This window comes from Cololabis saira, chromosome 12 (assembly GCF_033807715.1).
Source record: "Cololabis saira isolate AMF1-May2022 chromosome 12, fColSai1.1, whole genome shotgun sequence".
Classification (NCBI taxonomy): domain Eukaryota; kingdom Metazoa; phylum Chordata; class Actinopteri; order Beloniformes; family Belonidae; genus Cololabis; species Cololabis saira.
The window spans coordinates 1,382,774-1,404,939 of record NC_084598.1 but is presented as its reverse complement, the minus strand read 5'-3'; the positions used below and the strand labels follow the sequence as shown (position 1 = coordinate 1,404,939).

The following is a 22,166-nucleotide window of genomic DNA, read 5'->3' as shown; positions in this document are numbered from 1 at the left end:
ATATTTGGCTACTAATCTCTGCACAGCCTACCTGCAACACAGCAGTGCTGCTGCTTTTTTGTCCCGCTGCAAAAATGGATTTTAAACTGAGCTGCCGGCTCCTCTTCATTTCTACTGCTGCAGCGTCCTGGCTGTCTGTCTGTGAAGGCTGATTTATGGTTCTGCGTTAAATCGACGTCGCCGCGTACCTTACGCCGTATGCTCTGCGTCGATTTAACGCGGAACCATAAATCAGCCTTGAGCAGCACTGAGGGGAGAGGGGAGGAGGGGGAGCGGGGCTGCGGGGCCGTCAGTACCTTCGCACAGGGTGTCTTGATGATTCGCAATTACAGGCTGAGCCTACCGTTAGTTTTTAAACTATAAAAAGTGGGGGGGACAAAAACATGATTTTGAAAAGTGGGGGGGACATGTCCCCCCTGTCCCCAGTGGAAATTGCGCCCATGGACGTATGCCGTAAAGCAGTCAAAGCTGTAAAAATGTGTAGTTTTTTAGTGTGGCAGGGTTCCTACCATGCTCCTCAAAGTTACATAGTGCCAGTGAAGGCGATACAGACCCCTCAGACCATGACAGAGGTGTCATTAAACCTGTTGAAAGTTGATGTACCATCACAATGACTCTGGAAATATGATATTAAGGTGGAAAAGTTACGTAGTGTTGCTTTAACGCTCAATATCAATGCATATTAAGCCTGAATTATGGTTCTGCGTTAAACCAACGCAGAGACTGCGCCGATGCCGTGACGCCGTCGTGAACCCTTCGGTCTTCTCCGTCACTCCATTTCTCCACGGTGCAATACCCCCCGTGACCACTAGTTGATACCAACATAATAACAACCCAAAAAAAAATCATACACACACGAAGAAAAGAGCGCTGAAAGTTCACGACTGCTTCACGAACCGGAACTGGAAATGCATTGCTACCAAGCGAACCAATCACAGCCCTCTCGGTCTGCGTTGGGTCGTAGTTCCATTTTTTTGGGAGGTGCAGGTCAGGCTACGGTGTAGCTACGGAGAGACTCCCGCGTAGCCACGTACCGTACGGCGTAGGCTCTGCGTTGATTTAACGCAGAACCATAATTTAGCCTTTAGTTGTTTTCAGGCATTGGCCGATGTCGTTAAACAGCCTGCCTATAGTTTACACAATTAAAATTATTTTTTTTAATATAACCAATCATGTTCCGTTTGATGGGGACATTCCGTTTGGCGTTTACATGACCAAATATTCGGGTTAGAAAAGGAGTAACCCAGGGGTCATATTCGGGCTTTTAAAAACCAGAATATGAGCAAATTCGGGTTATTCAAAGGGGTTATTGGTGTTTACATGGCCGTGCAAAACCGGGTTATTGCTAATATTCCGGTTAGAAAAGGGTTATTGATGCATGGAAAAGTAGTCACTGTGCGGTCGAGCAAATGACCCCAATCCATGTAACAGGAATGAAGTAGAGAACTAAAGTAGAATATTAAAGATTTTTTTTATATAACCAATCTTTGTTTTACCCACAGGTGCTGTTCTGAGTCCTGAAATCATCAGTCTAGCTTGTATCTTCCCTGGGAAACATGCCTCCAGCTGCCGGTGGCCCGGTGGGATACACCCCCCCCGAGGGCGGCTGGGGCTGGGCCGTGGTGGCCGGAGCCTTCATCTGCATCGGCTTCTCCTACGCCTTCCCCAAATCCATCACCGTCTTTTTCAAAGATATCGAAGTCATCTTTAATGCCACACCCAGTCAGGTGTCCTGGATTTCTTCCATCATGCTAGCTGTAATGTATGGAGGCGGTAAGAGACATCTGTGTACATGAGAAGGTCAACAATGGCTGTTATTCCTGTTTGGTTATCATTGGCTAGGCAAGGCAAGTTTATATGTCAAGTTTATACGTCCCTGACTCCCCCAGTCTGGCCTTCGGCAGGAGGGTCCCCCCTTATGATCCTGGTCCTGCTCAAGGTTTCTTCCCTCCTAAAGGGGAGTTTTTCTTGCCACTGTTTGGCTTAAGGCTTTTCTCCCACTATGGGAGTTTTTACCTGCCATTGTTTATATAATAATTGCTCGGGGGTTTATGTTTATGTTTATGTTTATGTTCATGTTCTGGATCTCTGGAAAGCGTCTAGAGACAACATCTGTTGTATTAGACGCTATATAAATAAAATTGAATTGAATTGAATATGTATAGCACAATTCAACTCAAGGTAATTCAAAGTGCTTTACATCAACATTAAAAGCGGCAGTAGATAACAAATAAAATCAAATAAAAAGATAAGAAAAGAGGTAAAATAATAAAAAGCACAAGTTGTTAAAAGGTAAGGGCAGTAGAGTACAGCAGGTACATCACATTCTTAAAATGGCAATTCGTACGGTGAATTAAACCAATTGGACAATTCTATGCCACAATGCCTGTTTCCAGGTCTTATTTCACACAACTGACGAGAATTACGTTTCTATACGGTCAAAATACAGTATTACAAAAGTAATCTGTAACAATTTGTACGGTGAATTAAACCAACCATTGAAGAAATAATCTGCATTTATTTGAAAAATACTGGCATTCACCAAGTTATATATTATTCTGAATACAACAGTAGCTTGTTAACGCTAGTCCTACTCTGAATTGGGTCATACTCACAGTATGTTCCTGTTGGAACTTTACATGACATTCAATAATAATTTCATTAAAGAAATTATTGATTTTATTATTCAACCTTTAACTCATATTTTTGGTTTATCTTTACAATCTGGTGTGGTTCCACGTGATTTTAAAACAGCAAAAGTTTTGCCGTTACACAAATCGGGAGATTCTAATCACTTTAGCAATTATCGTCCTATATCAATACTTCCCTGTTTTTCTAAAATTCTTGAAAAACGTATTTATTCCAGAATTTCGGATCACCTTCTTCAGAACAACATCCTCTATTGCCACCAATATGGTTTTCGCAAGAAATACTCAACGGAACACGCCCTGCTACAGCTTGTCAACAATATCTCTTCTGCTCTAGAAGATGAGAAATATGTTCTTGGTGTTTTCTTAGATTTAACTAAAGCTTTCGATACAGTAAATCATGAGATTCTTGTCTCTAAACTTAAAAGATATGGCCTACAGGATGTTGCTCTCAAGTGGTTTTCTAACTATCTACAAGACAGAGAACAATATGTTTGCATCAATGGTTGCTATTCCGCAAAGTTAAAAATATCAGTTGGGGTTCCACAGGGCTCAATACTTGGTCCTTTATTGTCTTTGATTTATATTAATGATTTAACCATGAACTGTAATACATTTCTTCCTATTTTATTTGCAGATGATACTAATCTCGTTGCCTCACACAGGGATTTAAATACCCTTGTCAATCATGTAAACAATGAATTATTGGATGTCTTCAATCGGTTTCAACTGAACAAGCTTACTCTTAATATTAAAAAATGCAACTTCATGATTTTTAGTAACAAAAACAAAACATTCCCCAAAGAAAAATCTAGAATTATAATCAATGGATCTGAAATTTGCCAGGTTACTCATACTAAATTCTTGGGTGTCTTTATCGATGATCATTTAAATTGGAAACAACATATTGATACGGTATGCATGAAATCTATGAAGATGCTTGGTATTTTGAGAAAAGTTTGTCCTTTTGTTCTTCCTTCCTCTCATTTAACTCTCTATTATAGTTTAATCTTCCCTCATCTTAATTACTGCAACATTGTTTGGGCTTTGACACATTCAACATATATTAATAAATTATTGATCATTCAAAAAAGGTTTCTCAGAATGATATCACACGCAAACAGATATGAGCCATCTGCTCCCCTTTTCATTAATTATTCATTATTATCCGTCAATAAAATTAACATTTTTAAAACATGTTTATTTATGTTTAAATTTAAAAATTATATACAAGATCTTCCTTCTTCTTTTCATTCATTCATTTTTTGTTCATATTTGTCTTATATTGCTAAATAAATAAACTAAACTAAACTATGACGACCTACATTTACAGATGTTGTAGAATGTTGGCAGTATGCCAGAAATATGATTATTAAATATGATTCTTTTTTATTTTTTCAAATGTAGAGAGGTGAACTTCTGAATAGACCCTATGTTGAAATGTTATATGAAATGTAAATGAATACCTGCGGAACAAACTCATCCACTCCCTTTTTCACGGTTAAAGGCACAGCCGCGGTCGTATACGGAACTTAATATGGTGCGTGATGACAGTTTTGAGTATGAGTCTAAGACTGATCTGATGAAGCACGGAGTAAATACAGGACATACTGTATTGTGACCAGAATCATGTTAGACCAGAAGTGTTCATCCAAGATAGTCATTTCCGTCTGCTCAGAGTACAAGTTTCCCTCTGCACCAAACACAATTCTCAAAAAAACACACTGTATAATCATTTTACTTGACCCATTAACATGATTGAAACACTGGTGTATAGTTTGAAGTCTGCATTCTCAACACAAGTGGAAATCATGGTTGATCCAGAGGCTCAGCTAGTTGGTGTCTCGCTGCCATGTCATCTTAAATTGGTCATGTGATTTGGACGCTCTGGTGCGTCTGTTCCACCCCAGAGGGCAAAGGCATAAAAGCAAATCATCAACTCACTTAAAGCCAGGGTCAAATATCGGGGATCAACAGGAGGAGGGAGGGGGAGAGGAGGAAACTGCAGCGGAGACGGCTAGGGGCAAGACAAAGTGAGACACTGGCCACGGTTACATGATGTTTTTTAATTCGGAATTAATTATTCCGAATTAAATAATTCAGAATTAAACTATGTTCCTTCTAGTTTACATGGAAATACTAATTCCGAATTGACGGTTTGACGGTCTTTCTCCAATTCCTCTACAGGTCTGGGGGGGGGGGGACCGGAAGTTAAACTACCGGAAGAAAGAAGAAACTAATTTAGCCGCTACAACTTTGAAAAGCTCACCATTTTGATGTTTCCTGTTTCCATCTGTTCTTTTAATTATTTCCAGGTCCTCTAAGCTATTTATTAAATAAATGGTCTCTGCTCTTGACCAGCGTTTACTGCGTGCTGCCATCTTGAAACTTTGTTTGGAAAACCAGCCCAGCACGGAATATAAGCGTCATGGAGACAGACGGGCGAGGGAACGAGCAGAAAGAAAGACCGGAATTAATTTAAAGAGGAATGAGAGGCTGCGTCCGAAATTCCATACTTCGACCCTAATGAGTATACAAAATGAGTATGCAAGATTTTTTAGTGCGTCCGAAACATTAGAACATACTCAATAGTATATGCTATCCATACTCATTCTGGAGAAATTTATTAGTGTGGATTGATGGAAACTAGCTGAGCAGAAACTTCCCACAATGCAATGCAACGGCGTTTGGTTGCTAAGTGATACGTATATGTCATAAGTATAATAATATTATATAATAATATTCGTATATAATATTATATGTCATCTTGTTTCGGCCAGAATAAATGGGAAAGAGCGGAGTGGGGCTGCTACTGCTGCTGTTACCATGGTAACAGCTGCTACTTCTGCTGTGACACGTCACTTCCTCCCAACTGCAGGAAGTGACGTGTGCGCTCTTAATAATACGTCCGAATTAATGCACACTAATGATATTTACTCAAAAGTGTGCCGAACTTAAATATACTTTTTAGTACATACTTTTTAGTATGGCATTTCGGACACACCGAGTGTAAACATGATTGCGGAATTATTCTATTCGGATTTAAAATCGGAATCACCAGCCACCAGCCACTTACTTCGGAATTAAGTTTAATTCGGAATGGCCATTTTCATTCGGAATTAGGTGTTTACATGGTTATTTTTACTCATTTTAAATCAGATTTAATTTTAATTCTGAATTAAAGAGGAATTAAACTTCCCATGTAAACGCACTCACTATTGGAAGGGCTTTGTGCAAAGGGGTGGAAAAAGTGTGGGTGTTGAATCAGCTCACTGGGAAAACTGGGTGTTAAAACATCTCCATCCCCCACGGGTGCAATGCCCATGGTGTCACATAATGCAAGTCGGTATTGTGACAGGCTCACAACGGGGAACCCAAGAGCGAGACAGTGGTGGAGTTGTAGGGAAGGGGAAAAAGGTGATCCGGTTAGGGCAGAGGCGGTTGCTGGCACGGGGAATGGCTGGCGTGGGGAGCAGAGGACAATAGAGAGCTGAGTGGAAGGCAGGGGTAGCTTGGAGGTGGAGGGTGGCTAGGAGAACAGACTGGTTGGTAGCTGGCAGATGAGAGTGGTCCTGGGGGAACAGCAGAAAAAGCAGTCAGTAAACAAACTCAAAAACAGCAAGAAAATTTCACTAGGGTTTCACTTGGATCGGCCTGACGTGCGCACCACAGAGGTTTGACAACACTCTGGTGAGGAGTGGTGGAAAAGCCAGTGTAGAAATACTGCAGTGGAGAAGAGTTGATGGATGGCAGGTGTGGAGACTGAGGGAGCTGATGAGCTGATGGCAGGCAGGTGTGGAGGAATTCAGGAGCTGAGAGTGAGTGCCAGATGACCACACCCACGCCAGCACACAAAACAAAACACAGGGAGAGACACAAGGAAACACAAGGGAGGAGAGAACACAGGGAAACACAGGGGAAGAGGGAGGTACAGCCATGGCTGTAACAGGTATTGATTGGCGGCCCTGTTCTATCACTTTGGAACAGCGTAAGAGTGGTATAGAGATGTATGAGATTCTACACATTATGCAGCCCAAAGGACGGATGGTAGAAACGTCCAAGCCCCAAATTAGCCACAACTTTGGAAAAACAAGCCCAAAAACCCACAACTTCTGCTATTTAATACGGACTTAACAAAAAACAAAAGCCCAAAGTCACTTATAATAAGTGGACTTGGCCATTACCTCTGTTTGGGTAGCATTCAGAGATCTCAATGACTACGTTTACATGCAGTCAAAATTGGGGTTAAGGTCAATATTCCGGTTATTGAAACATTGGGAACTTTTGGCTCACCTTTTTGTAAATCTGGCTATCCCGGTACTTTCTACCGTCTACAAATGCAGAAATGTTCATATCCTTCATTACATTTATGAAGTGATTAGTCTCCTCCTGGTCTTGTGTTTCTCCGTGTTTATAAGAACTTACTGGACTCAAAAGACAAGAATTCATTGCGAAAAGAACATGCACTGAAAACAAATTCTTGTTCCTTTTGATGGGGATATCCCGTTTGGTGTTTACATGACCAAATATTCAGGTTAGAAAAGGAGTAACCCAGGGGTCATATTCTGGTTTTTAAAAAACAGAATATGAGCAAATTCCAGTTATTCAAAGGGGTTATTGGTGTTTATATGGCCGTGCATAACCGGGTTGTTGCTAATATTCCGGTTAGAAAAGGGTTATTGATGCATGTAAATGTAGTCAGTGTGCGGTCGAGCAAATGACCCCAATCTATGTGACAGGAATGAATTAGAGTACTAGTCCTAGTTTTCAGCCCTACCCCTAAAAAAAATCAATATTTTGAGTTAGTTTCTGCATAAAAATGCGTTTTGATTACATTTCTAGCAAGAAATATATATTTTACTTTCATAATATTCACTCAGTGAATGTACATAATCACTCGTTTGCCCGTTGTTGCGAAGTCTTTTTCAAACCTCGCCAGAATAAAGGCTGATTTATGGTTCCGCATTACACCAACGCAGAACCTACGGCGTAGGTTACGGGGCGACGCGCGGCGTACGCCGTACCCTACGCCGTACCCTACGCCGTACCCTACGCCGTAGACTCTGCATCGATTTAACGCGGAACCATAAATCAGCTCCCGAGCCGGCAGGCAGTTTTGATCCCGAAATTTTCGGAGCAAATTTCTTAACAGGCATAGCTACAACTGTTAGATTTCATCTATTAAACCAACATTTATTTTCCTAAATGATTTTTCAGCCAGTGGTAATTCTCCACAGAGCTGCAGGTTTCTCCCCGGGACGACTGCAGGTTGACCCGGCCGTGAGCTGCTGCTGCTCCGAGCTGGCGGCTCTTATCATCGCCGAAAACATCGGATCAAATTTCTTAACAAGCGTTATTTGGATAAATTGAGCCCAGGTTGGGGATCTTAACGGTTACTTTTACGCCTGAAAAAATATTAAAACTTAATAAAGTGGCATATTAACAGCTCTACAGCTGAAATTAAAACAGCTTTTAGCTCTGGGCTTCCTGATATGGTGTGACGTATGTGCAAACGTAACTACACAGTCGCTTACGTACCCGAACGTAAACCACGCATTGACGTAGCCAGGGATTAAAGTTCTCCGTCTCTGGACGGATTTCCGTCAATTGGAAAATGAGGGGAAAAAAAAAAAAAAAAAAAACTTTGCATGTGAGTTTTGTTGTGGTATAGTTTTAGACTATCCAATGAAATCATGTTATGCATTAAACTGACGCTGTTGTAAACCAATAAAACTGCCGGAGCCTTGGATTAGCCAATCAGAGCAGAGGAGGCGGTAACTTCGGGACAAGGATTGGCTCTAAGGGCTGGGTCGGTCGGGCTGGGGTGCGAAGCGGGGCTGGGCTCGAGCCGCGGCTGGGGGAGCAGTCGCCCCGTCGCCCTCCCTCCCCGCCGCCGGAGGCTCGGCAGCCCGGCCCGCCTCGCGTGGCCTTCGTCCAGCGGCGTTTGCGCTTCGTCTGGCGGGGGTCTTTCGCCGGCCGGTGTCCGGCGCCGCGTGGAAGGCGGGGGGGATCGGGAACGGCGGTCGTGGCGGCAACTCTGGACGCGCGCCGGGCCCTTCTCGCGGATCTCCCCAGCTGCGGTGCCCGTCGGGGACCCGTTAACGCGGGCCCCCGGCGGGTCGCCTCTAGGTTTACCACCTTTCAGAAATAAAAATAAGGAACGCCTGATTTCAGCAGCGCAGGCGCCAAAAAAAGCAACATCCCCAAAACGTCTAAACTGCATAGAAATGTATTTATTTTATATGAAAAAACTAAATGCTTTGATTTAAAGTTTAAAGTGCTTTAATAGCATTGAACTTGCACGACTGTACAGACAGACAACCATACCAGTAACTGAAATAGTCTCCTATGATATGCTTTTCCACATCAGCCCAGATGTAGAATATATAGCTACAGGTGAAGGTTGGAAAATTAGAATATGGTGTAAATTTATTTAAATTTAAAAGGTGAAACTAATATATTACATAGTCTCAATACATACAAAGCAACACATGTTAAACCTTTATTTGTTATAATTTTAATGGTTGAATTCTTTATTGATTTCATAAAATATTCAATTTTTTTGAGATTTTTTATTTGGGGTTTTCATAAACTGAGCCATAATCACCAAAATTATAACAAATAAAGGCTTGAAGTATCTTACTTTAAATGTAGTGGGAAATAAGATATTTGTTTCACCTTTAGTTGAATTTACTACGAATGAAGCTTTGCGATATATTCAACTTTTCCGACCTTCACCTGTAGATTATGACATCAATAAATAAGAGCATAATATGTGTCCGTATTGTTTCAATACGGAACGCAACTTTTAATTCTTAATTACGTAACATTTCCGCATATCAAGGGATGGGTGGCAAGCCTTGTCACCTCGGCTGGCGCCTAGCAGCTGACTTAGAACTGGTGCGGACCAGGGGAATCTCACTGTTTAATTAAAACAAAGCATTGCGAAGGCCCACGGGGGGTGTTGACGCCATGTGATTTAGAAAAACCTTCCTCTCAACAATAACATCATCTCTTTGTCTGCACTAACACCATCATTGATTGTCCATGAAACAGTCCAGGATGCTTTCATCACCTTGGCCAAAGCCTTGCCAAGTGCAGTGACATCAGAGCAGCCGGTCAACTGGATGAAGAAGTGCAGTTTACCAGGTCGACTCAGATCTAGGAGAACAGGCCTAAGGCTTTAATGACCAATTGATGTGGACAAAAAAAGAAGCAAACTAACAATAATAAAACTGCTCAAAAACACCTTCCTCCTATAAAATGCTATTGGTCTCGAGTATTTAAATAGTGTTGGTTAAAAGTCTTATTACACCTTAAATGCTGTATTAGAAAACAGAAGGGCTAATACAGCATTTAACTTTTTTACTTGAAACCTTTGGGTAGCGACCGCATATGAACTGGCGTGAAACATTTTTTTCAGTCAAAAACATTTTTTTTGCTTTAATCCCTGCGTAGCAGCAAAATTTAGGGGTAGTGCTGAAAAGTAGGGGTAGTGGGAGTATTGGGACTGGGCCCTGGGAAGATTACAAGTGCCCTAAAATCTGTGGCTTCTTTTTTAGGGGTAGTGGTAGAAAGTAGGGGGTGTATTGGGATTGGCCCTAAGAGGTGGGAGTTTAATTTAAAATTTTAAACTTCCTGTTTCTGCTAGCATAATACTCGCATATTAACTCTCTATAACATATACTAGCAGAATCGTTAACAACATGCTAATTTTACATGATGCTAGGGGTAATCTTAGTCACTGTTATTGCCACATTTGAATTACTGGCAAGATGCTAGTTACGTTAGCATCACAACGCTATCGGTGTGCCATACTTAACCGTATATACTCAAAAAGTATACTTACATTTACCACACTTTTGAGTAAATATCAGTAGTATGCATTAATTTGCACACGGCACTTCCTGCCGTTGGGAGGGGGCGTTGTTACCATGGTAACAACTCCTGTCACAGCAGCAGTAGCAGCAGTTACCATGGTAACAGCAGCAGTAGCAGCAGTTACCATGGTAACAGCAGCAGTAGCAGCTGTTACCATGGTAACAGCAGCAGTAGCAGCAGTTACCATGGTAACAGCAGTAGCAGCACCGCTCCGCTCTTTCCCGTTTATCCTGGCCCAAACAAGATCACATTATAAAATATTATTATATACAAATATTATAATATTAATATTATGTAATAATATTATTATACTTAATATTATACTTAGCAATCAAACACTGCTGCATTGCATTGTGGGAAGTTTCTGCTAGCTAGTGCATACTAATACATTTCTCTAGAATGAGTATGGATAGTACATACTATTGAGGACGTACTAATGTTTCGGACGCACTAAAAAATCTCACATACTGTTTTTGCTACTCATTAGGGTGGAAGGATGGAATTTCGGCCGCAGCTTCTGTTACCATGTTGGCATTCTGCTAGATATGTTAGTGTGTGACCATGATAACATGTCAGGTAATGCTAAATGGTTAGCATTTACCTTTGATCTTTAAAGGCAAGAGAGTTGACATCGAACAAAAGAATATTGTTGCATAGTTCTCATAATGCACAATGAAGACATCACTCAATTCAATTCAATTCAATTTTATGTATATAGCGTCTATTACAACGGAAGTTGTCTCTAGGATCTTTCCAGAGACCAGAACATGAACATAAACCCTTGAGCAATTATTACATAAACATAACATCAACAATGGCAGGTAAAAACATCATTTTAAATAGTTGGATAGGCAGTGCTGTTCCATTTATGATAGAGCTCTTGCTCATGGTCAAAGAATTTTCAGTGCACACAATCTCACGCCCCACCCCTAGCTCAATCTTGGAAAAAAGTCCTGGAAAAACTTGAATATCCTAAAAAGTATCAGGATTTTAGGAAAGGATCAACCACCCTGCTGTCCCAATGATTGTATAAGAGCTCCACCTCCTGGTCAAACACTTGGCACTGCACACCTCCACACTTCCAGCAAAAGTTTAAAGTCTGGGAAAAAAAACAGAATACGTGGAAAAAAAAGTGATTGGAGGAAAAAAAGAACTGTATGGATCCATCCACCCTTCTGTTAGATGGATAGACAGATGGTTGCCGTGGAGACACATGAGCAAGCAGGACCAAACCTACATGAATGAGCAGTTTTTTCCCTGAAACCTTTTAATATTGTGGGTTAGAGTTGATCCCATCACAATACTGGCGACAGCAAGCGTTTGACAGGAGGAGAATTCCCTGATGTATTTTTTTATTTTCCACATGTCAAAGATGACAACACAGTCGCAATCTAAAACACACATTCACACAATGACAGAATCTGTAACAAATCAGTTGTTAGACAAACAGCTGTGGCAGGGAAATGTTCAAATAGGGAACAGAATGCAACTGTGCTGACTGCACAGTTGCAAAACCAAAAGCAAAACTGGATAGAAAGCAAACATCTGTATCATCCACGCCGTTCCCCGCATACACAACGTTAGTCAGGAATTAGTGACATCTTCCTCCTATTATAAATAAACCATGTAAACCAAATTGCAGGTGTGACTAAACGGTAAACTGGCTGAACTATGAACAGGAAAGAATTTCAGAATTGAGCAACAAAGATCTGGTTCCTGTTGGGTAATATAAATTCCCCCCATTCCTCTCTCAGCACTTCTCTTAAAATACAAAGCCTTGGAAATGCTGCTGGAAGAAATGCTTCTCTGAGGTGTAAAAATAAACAGTTGAAGTCTGCCAGGCACAGTAAAAGAAAGATAGAAAGTGTTTAAACATATTGAGCAAATTCTTGTATATCTATAGTCACGGGCACCCCGTTCCGTCCTCAGCTAAATGTATTTAATAAAAGAAACCATATACAGGACTGCCTCTGAAAATTGGAATATTGTGATAAAGTCCTTTATTTTCTGTAATGCAATTTTAAAAAAAAAAAAAAAAAAAAAAAAAAAAAAAAAAAAAAAAATGTCATACATTCTGGATTCATTACAAATCAACTGAAATATTGCAAGCCTTTTATTATTTTAATATTGCTGATCATGGCTTACAGCTTAAGAAAACTGAAATATCCTATCTCAAAAAATTAGAATATTCTGGGAATCTTAATCTTAAACTGTAAGCCATAATCAGCAATATTAAAATAATAAAAGGCTTGCAATATTTCAGTTGATTTGTAATGAATCCAGAATGTATGACATTTTTGTTTTTTTAATTGCATTACAGAAAATAAAGAACTTTATCACAATATTCTAATTTTCTGAGACAGTCCTGTATCTGTAATGCAGTATTTTTGCTTGACTGTTGACTGTTAAGTCTTTCAAAAGAAATCTGCAAATCCAGCTCCGACCTCAGTACCAGCTACCCGGATCAATATCCTAAGAACAACCATCTTGTTTTACACCAGAGAGATAAGAAAGAAAGCCGTGCTTGCTTTAATTGATCAACATTGGTCCATCATTCCCATATAAAAGCTTTTTTACTCTCCTCCTGTTCAGGTCCCATCAGCAGCATCCTTGTGAACAAATATGGAAGTCGACCAATCATCATGATCGGTGGTCTCCTGGCGTCGTCCGGACTGATCGCAGCCTCTTTCTGCAGCACCGTGGAGCAGCTGTACTTCTTCATCGGTGTCGTCGGAGGTTAGTGCTTCGCTCACTTTTGGTTGATCTTTTGTACTTATATTCATCTCTAGATTACTGACAATTAAGTAAAGTTCTAGAAATAATTGGAAACGGATCCCAAAGGTACGGAAGCGTATTGCTTTCACTTGAGAAAAAAAAATCTGCTCTGTTTTTCTGAATTAACGAGATAATTATCTCAGAATTCCAAGGAAAGTTTTAATGAAAAAAAAAATTGCTTTCCGTCTGAACCCTTGTTCAGACGGAAAGCGATTTTTTTTTTCACCTGAGGTGCCTGCGCAAAGTCGACAAACTAATAACAATATCATCTATAACTTAAAGACAAGAGTATCTCCCAATGTTTCAAACCAAAAGCAAAATAAAACTTTCATGAAATCCAGCTCTCAAGTGAATGACAGCTTCAGTTGTGAGGTATCTGGTTAGTTCAAAAAAACAGAGCAGATTTATTTTTTTTTATTAAAATTTTTCTCAGAATTCTGAGATAATTATTTCGTTAATTCAGAAAAAGAGAGCAGAATTATATTTTTTCAGTAAAACCTTTCTCTGAATTCTGAGATAATTAACTCGTTAATTCAGAAAAACAGAGCAGATTTTTTTATTTAAATTAAAACTTTTCTCAGAATTCTGAGATTATCTCGTTAATTCAGAAAAAACGGCAGATTTTTCTTTCTCAAGTGAATGCAATACGCTTCCGTACAAAAGTTCTTGAATTTGACAATGAAAGAAAGTAAACGCCCACTGGCTTTTTTTAGTTTTGGCATTGATATTTGGTACATTATGAAAATGATCATATCTGTTTATTTTACTTTGATACATCAGGTCAGCATGTCGATTCACTGGAAGGCAATATTGCAAACAATACATTTTCCAGGACCTTCTTAGTGACCTGTCCTTGTTTTTGAAGGTTTGGGACTAGCGTTCAACCTGAATCCTGCTCTCACTATGATCGGGAAGTACTTCTACCTGCGCCGGCCCATCGCCAACGGCATCGCCATGGCGGGCAGCCCCGTGTTCCTGTCCACCCTGGCTCCTCTCAACACCTGGCTCTACGACGCCTTCGGGTGGAGAGGCAGCTTCCTCATCCTGGGGGGACTCCTGCTCAACTGCTGCGTGGCCGGGTCCCTGATGCGGCCCATCGGACCCAAGCTGCCGCTGGCCAAGCCCGGTCCTGAGGCAGACGGGGGGAAAGCAGCTCAGCCCAAGAAGACGGTCCTGCAGACGATCAACGGCTTCATCGACCTGACCCTCTTCAAACACCGCGGCTTCCTGCTCTACCTCATGGGCAACATCGTTATGTTCTTTGGCCTTTTCTCTCCACTCGTCTTCCTCTCTAATTACGCCAAGAGTAAGGATATAAGCAAAGAGAAGGCTGCGTTCCTGCTGTCCATCCTGGCGTTGGTGGACATGTTTGCCCGGCCGTCCATGGGCCTGCTGGCCAACACCAAGTGGGTCCGGCCCAGAGTGCAGTACTTCTTTGCTGCTTCTGTCCTTTACAACGGAGTTTGTCACGTACTGGCACCTCTTTCAAAAGACTATACAGGGTTTATAATCTATGCCATCTTCTTCGGCTTTGCTTTCGGCTGGCTGAGCGCGGTGCTGTTTGAGACTCTGACGGACCTGGTGGGGACGCAGAGGTTTTCCTCAGCCGTGGGGCTCGTCACCATTGTAGAGTGTGGGCCGGTGCTGCTGGGGCCGCCGCTAACGGGTAAGAACATCACCATCAGCAGAACACAGTAACGCCTGGGATTGGGAGGAACCATTCAATGAAACAAACTATGAGTGCCTTTACATGGGAAGTTTAATTCCTCTTTAATTCAGAATTAAAATTAAATCTGATTTTAAATGAGTAAAAATTACCATGTAAATACCTAATTCCCAATGAAAATGGCCATTCCGAATTAAACTTAATTCCTAAGTAAGTGGCTGGTTTATTCTGATTTTGAATCTGAATACAATCATTCCAGATCATGTAAACACTCATTCCTCTTTAAATTAATTCCGGTCTTTCTTTCTGCTCGTTCCCTCGCCCGTCTGTCTCCATGACGCTTATATTCCGCACTGGGCTGGTTTTCCAAACAAAGTTTCAAGATGCAGCAGCAGTAAACGCTGGTCAAGAGCAGAGACCGATTATTTAAAGGGACCTATTATGGATCTAATACCTATTTTAAACAGGCCTTGAATGTCTTAAAAACAAGCTTTTGATTGTTTTTGCTAAATAAATTAGAAATTCAGCCTCTGATCCATGTCTTTATCTTCCCATTCTCTAACCTAATTATCTATGCAGGATTCTGAGTGGGCGGGGCTATGATAATGAGGCTCTGTGCTGATTGGCTGCCTGAATGACGCGATACAGCGCTATGAAAAAATGGTGGAAGCTCCGGCCGGCGGAGTTAGTTGTTAGTGGTTTCACACATCGGAGGCCAAACTATGTAAATTTTGGTTCCGTAACGACGGGAGCAGAATCTTATTGGCTCGTAGATCCACATCACACTGGACGATCATCCGGGCGGCTGTACAGACACTGCAGAATCTGGTTTCTTTCCTCCTTCTCTGAGTTGGCAGGCTGAGGGGAGACCACTTTATATATGTTAAAGCAAGAAAAAAACCTGTTTTTTATAATAGTTCCCCTTTAATAAATAGCTTGGAGGACCTGGAAATAATTAAAAGAACAGATGGAAACAGGAAACATCAAAATTGTGAGCTTTTCAAGTTGTAAGTTAGTTTTTCTTCCGGTAGTTTAACTTCCGGTCCACCCCCTATCCAATCAGAACCTTCCCAACCCCCAGACCTGGAGAGGAATTGGAGAAAGACCATCAAACGTGTTTTCCATGTAAACCTCAATTCAGAATTACTATTTCCATGTAAACTCGAAGGCAAATAGTTTAATTCTGAATTATTTATTTATTTTGATGTTATATCTATTTGAATGATTAATTCTGAGTTAAAAAACATCATGTAACCGTGGCCTATGCTATTTAGTTTTTAACAATATTTTTTATTGAAGTTCAACAAGTATATCAAAACTTATGCCAAATGTACTAGTGATGCACCGAAATGAAAATGTGTGGCCGAAACGGAAAATAATAATAAACACTTGGCCGAATACGGAATAATACCGAACAATGGTTCTTCATTTATTTTGCCAATTTTTTCACTATTGCATAAACCTAATAAATGTGCAGTAAAATACCCGCCAGTCACAACTTATTGTATTTTTTCTCATAATCCTTTTTCATTTTCTCCCGTTCAAATCCAGTTAAACGGGTCGCGGTGGCTGATCTCTGAAATTTGAAGCCTTGTATAATAATTGTAAAAATCTGGGTTATTTTCTTGGAAACAAACATATCAGACAGTGATTGTTTCTCCACCGCGTCGGTAGTACGGGCCTTTTCTCTGCTGTGCGCCCCGTCACCGTCTCCATCATCAGCAGTTTCCCAAATCCAACTCAGTCTAGATCATTTCTCCTCTGCTTTTCCCACACCCAAGTATGATCTGACATGTTTGCTGCATTAACACCACACGCCCCCTCACTCCAGCTGTTCGCTCTTTGATTGTGTCACCTAAACACACTGTTATTAATTGTTCGGTTTTTTCCTCACTTATTCCACCAAACACCCAAAGTGTTTTTTTGCGATTTTCGGCCGAACTATTTCGGTTACGGAACATTCGGTGCATCACTAAAATGTACAAACATTTTCCACATATGTATACATATATATATCCCCTTACACAATCACACAATCACACAATCACACAGTAAAAAAAATTAAGAAAATTAAAGAATAACTACAGACATCAAACTAATAAAGTACTAGTAGCTGTAACGTTTACAGTGGAACTTGTCCGGACATGTTTAGTGTTTAAATGATAATTCAGGCTGGAGCAGCTCCGCTGATAGGAACATTCTTTTATACAAAATGTACAAATCACCGTGTTCTTGTTGATAGTCCCGTCTTCTTTCTTTTAAACATAAACTTGCCGTTCAAAGGCCCAGTAGAGATTAGCTGAGTCTCCCCTGAGTCGTCCAGGTCTTTGTTAGTTTGACCAGCAGCAGGAGGGAAGTGACCTGTTACTGCCCAGTGAACTACGGCTCCCTCAATGGGACAAAATTAAGATACTTACGCATTTTGACACTCAATTAATTGCCTTAGTTTTCATAACGCGTTCATTTGCAGTGTAATTAATTTAATTAACGCACTAAACTGACAGCCCTAGTTTTTATATGAATCAATCAATCAATCAATCAATCAATTACTTTATTTGTCCCCAAGGGGGCGATTAGTTTCGCGACATGAGAAGCACACAATGTTAAATATATATAAAATATACATAATAAATTGCAATAGTAATACAGACCTGAGAGGGAAGGCTTTTTCACCCACTACCTTTTCCTTCCGGCATCTAAAAGAACGATAGCAGAGGAACAAAGGAGTGTTTGTATCGGTTTGTCTTTGCAAAAGGGAGTGTAAGCAGTAACTTATGGTAGAAGCTGAAACTGTTTATTAAGGGATGTGAGCAATCAGACAATATGGAGTTTGCCTTCTTGATCAGCTGTTTTTTATAAAGTTCTTGTAAAGTTTGTTGTGCCGACCCGATGATTTTACACAGCTGATCACAGCTGCTTCACTTTTTGAGAACTGAGATTGAGACATTTGCTTTAATTGTCAAAATGTTCATCCAACTTGTGAAACGTGAGTCTCTGTCTCTGTCTTCCCCTTGCAGGCAGTTTCTACACCACCTACCAGCACTATGACTACACCTACATCACCTGTGGAATCATCCTGATCGTGGCCAGCATCTTCCTGTTCGTGGGGATGGGCATTAACTACCGGCTGTTGGACAAAGAGAAGAAAGAGGAAGAGAGGAAGAGAAGAGAGGAGCCTAAAGATGAGAGAACCGCTATGTTAGCGCCGTCACCGTCAAAAACAGACCAGGGTGCAAATAATGAGTCTGCTGCTGTTGTTACACTGGATGATGTTTCCAGGATGGATGAGGATACGGTGTAGCTGTGGAAGAGAAGCCTCCCGGAGAAATGGACAGACTTCCCAGCAATCCACACACTCTGATTCCAGGACTGGAACCATAGGAACATCACTTTTACCTTTCATGTTGACTCTTTTACAATTTCAAATCAAGCTCTCGGCACAATTACACTTTTAATTTCTGTATTTGATGTGCCTTGGGTAACGAGGTGTCTCAGGAGCGCAGGCACCTCTTAACAACAGCAGATACATAAACAACTGACGTGCATGTTAACGGTTAAGTAATAACCATCTTCTCCCAGGCTTTAGCTACTGCAAACAATTCCCTCAAAAGTGTTTAATACTCTTAGGGCCTGATTTACTAAGATCCTAAATAAAGAGTACTAAATTGCGTGTGCACTGAAAAAGTTTGCACGTGCTGTTGTTGTGTGTTTTGCGGGTGATCAACTAAGAATACTTGCGCAACAGGTGCAAACCGCAGTATTTAAATGAGGTGTTGCGTGTCTTACGGTTTGCGCCATGGAGAGTCTGGATGGAAAGCAGGATCGCAAGCGCAAAATGAAATTTGACGCGGTGGAGTTAGAAATATTAGTGGAAGAGGCAAATAAACACATTCATGAACTACAGCAAAGAAATTTAAACATTACCAAAAGTGTTGTGCCGTATTCAGCACCCCTGCCGTGAAAAGCACCCCCTCGTCGACATATATTACCCACACATCTCTTATTCACGAGTAAATGTCAAAAAGGACTAAATGCTCATGTTTAATTTACTACAAATGACAACGTACACACAATGACAAAAATTATATTCTCATTCCGTGTCACGTTCTGTTTAGCGTCCAGTTTTGTGTTAATGATTCATGTTTAAATGTGCTCATGGATTCCACAATAGTCATACTTTCCCACAATCACAGTCACACATAACAAAAATCGGGTAAATGGTTATTGATGTCATTAATTAATAGCCTGCTTACTGTGTTGTCTTCCATAATATTTGTAAATATATATAATATAAATTCCTAAGTATGTGTTTGTGTGAGTGTGTATGAGGGGGTGCTTTTCACGGCAGGGGTGCTGAATACGGCACAACACCACAATAACAGCAGCCATCGGTGCGTAATGCTGGGCAGATTAGCACCTTCCTTTCGAACGTATCAAATACAGATGCAATCACAATCCCCGCAATTACTTTCGGGCGTGGTAAATCTCATTGCGTGTGGTAAATGAACCTATTTGCATTTTCCCCTCCCAGTATTTAGCGCTTTCTGGCGGGTACGCCCCATATTGATTATTCATCAGGGCAAAAGTACTAAATGAACAGCGTGTGCTATTTTGCTCATTTGAGAGACGCAGTCCTCTTTGCACGCTGTTAGTAGATCAGCTTGCACATTGGTTTGCGGGTGATGTAAAGTTTGCACACGTTTTTACGCACGCAAACCTTTAGTAAATCAGGCCCTTGGTGGCTTTTCTCACATACGGGCTCCACATAGGAAATAAAGTGCTTACAGATTATTGTAGGGATACAATATATATATGTATACATATATGTAGACTTAAAGACATTATATAATGTCTTTAAGTCTAACCTGAAGGTTGGCTTAGATCGGGGCTCGGCAACCCGCGGCTCTTTAGCGCCGCCCTAGTGGCTCCTGGAGCTTTTTCAAAAATGTTGGACCCTTTTTTTCCTTTTTTCTTCTTTTTTTTCTTCTTTTTTTCTTTTTTTCCTTTTTTCCCCTCTTTTTTCTTCTTTTTTTCCTTTTTCTTTTTTCTTTTTTTACTCTTTTTCTTCCTTTTTCATTTCCTTTTTAATCTCGACATTTTTAATATTTTCTCGAAATTTCGACTTTTTTCTCGACATTTCGACTTTTTTCTCGACATTTCGACTTATTTCTCGACATTTCAACTTTTTCTAGAAATTGTACTTCAACATTAATCTTGAAATCTCGACTTTTTCTCGAAATTTCGACTTTTTTCTCGACATTTCGATTTTTTTCTCGAAGTGCATAATGAAAAAAAAATCTTCCCCCAGTTCTAACTAATATAGAAACATGCAGCATGTGTTGCCTTCATTCTAAGGCTGATACAAGACTTTTATACAAGATTTTTTGCGGCTCCAGACATATTTGTTTTTTGTGTTTTTGGTTCAATACGGCTCTTTCAACATTTTGGGTTGCTGACCCCTGGCTTAGATATTTACTGTTTAATTTATAGTATAGTATTTTTAGTATATTATACCAGATATAGTATATATAGTATATAGTATTTGCAGTACAGTATTGTGCCCCCTGCTGGTTTGGGATGATTAACAAACTTGCTTGGTCATGTTGGGTTAAATTACAGGGTGGTTCATTCACACCCCTCTGTTTTCAGATATTTGGTCACAATACATAACTGATTATCTGATCTACATAAAGGATTTGATTTTTAGCTTGCTGTAAAGTTATTTTAATGAATTTTAATGTAATTTAAGACATCCATGCATGCCTATTGGTTTATTGGGAGATGGTTTTAAGCCATATTACATAATATACCTGATCACATTCTTAACTGTGTTGATTTTTATCAGCATTGTTAAACACCTAAGAATGAGTAGTTGTGCTCACTGACGGTATTAAACACCCCGTATAAAAGAAGTTAGTCTAGTTTGTAGAGAATACGCAGCACGATGTAGAGACCGGAGATGCATTTTAAAATGTGTTGTGCAAAATTGAGTTCCCAGAGTAATTTAGAAGCTACAAAGTATTAACAAATGGACAAATGATTACGGTTTTGTGTGTTTGTTGAAAATAACACATTTTACAGAAAGTCCTGCTCAATGCAAATGCTTCTGTAGTTGAATCCTACATTTTTACGTCAGCTATCTCACCATTTCCACCATGAGAGTTAATTGTCTGACTGGTTTAAGTAACAATAAAAAGTCAAAGGAAAATTTTCTATAGAGAATTATTTTTATTATATTATTTGAAAGATTAATTTTATACTGTATGCTACCAATTCTTTTGTTTGTTTACAAGATTTGTACATGAACACATGTGTGGGTTTCCCAACCAATCAGTGTAAATGTTTTTAAAGATCTGTTTTTTTGCCCTGAAATGACAAATGACTGACATTCACAGCGGTGTGGGTTGTGGGTTTATTGCATCTGATTATCCACAGGTTGAATTCTTTAAAATTTGACGGTTATGTAGAATATCCGATAAGAAGAGGACATGTACTTAGAAACTGCTGAACAATTTTCAAAAAACTCTTAATGTTGAAGTTTTTTAGATAGAGTTTTCCAAAATTGTAGTGTAGGTGATACCTTTTAGTGTTTCATTTAAAAAAAGAAAGAACTGTGAACGTTTCTGCCAGATAACCTTAAGAGATTGGTGTTTTTCAAACTTTATGGCTGATATTGATTAATATGTGGATAATAAAGAAAAACTTGGTTTAATTTTGTATAAAATCTTTCTATATTTGTGTGTGTGTGTGTGTGTGTGTGTGTGTGTGTGTGTGTGTGTGTGTGTGTGTGTGTGTGTGTGTGTGTGTGTGTGTGTGTGTGTGTGTGTGTGTGTGTGTGTGTGTGTGTGTGTGTGTGTGTGTGTGTGTGTGTGTGTGTGTGTGTGTGTGTGTGTGTGTGTGTGTGCGTGCGTGCGTGCGTGCGTGCGTGCGTGCGTGCGTGCGTGCGTGCGTGCGTGCGTGCGTGCGTGCGTGCGTGCGTGCGTGCGTGCGTGCGTGCGTGCGTGCGTGCGTGCGTGCGTGCGTGCGTGCGTGCGTGCGTGCGTGCGTGCGTGCGTGCGTGCGTGCGTGCGTGCGTGCGTGCGGATGGATACAGTGGGGAGAACAAGTATTTGATACACTGCCGATTTTGCAGGTTTTCCCACTTGCAAAGCATGTAGAAGTTTGTAATTTTTATCATTATCTTCAACTGTGAGTGA

At 40.4% G+C, this 22,166-nt stretch overlaps 1 protein-coding gene and 1 long non-coding RNA gene across 2 annotated transcripts in view; both read left to right on the top strand.

Annotated features, from left to right (window-relative positions):
• LOC133456638 (uncharacterized) overlaps positions 1-21,682 on the top strand; it is a 219,415-nt gene extending 197,733 nt beyond the window's left edge. Inside the window, exon 2 of the long non-coding RNA XR_009783811.1 lies at positions 18,716-21,682. This is a non-coding gene — a long non-coding RNA (uncharacterized LOC133456638). The remainder of the gene's footprint in view (positions 1-18,715) is intronic.
• Positions 1-21,682, top strand: part of LOC133456637 (monocarboxylate transporter 1-like) — a 38,626-nt gene extending 16,944 nt beyond the window's left edge. The window contains exons 2-5 of the mRNA XM_061735151.1: positions 1,503-1,773; positions 13,122-13,265; positions 14,170-14,970; positions 17,988-21,682. Coding sequence (XP_061591135.1) covers positions 1,557-1,773; positions 13,122-13,265; positions 14,170-14,970; positions 17,988-18,271 — 1,446 coding nt within the window. The 5' untranslated portion in view covers positions 1,503-1,556 and the 3' untranslated portion in view covers positions 18,272-21,682. The remainder of the gene's footprint in view (positions 1-1,502; positions 1,774-13,121; positions 13,266-14,169; positions 14,971-17,987) is intronic.
• Positions 21,683-22,166: the final 484 nt, after the last annotated feature.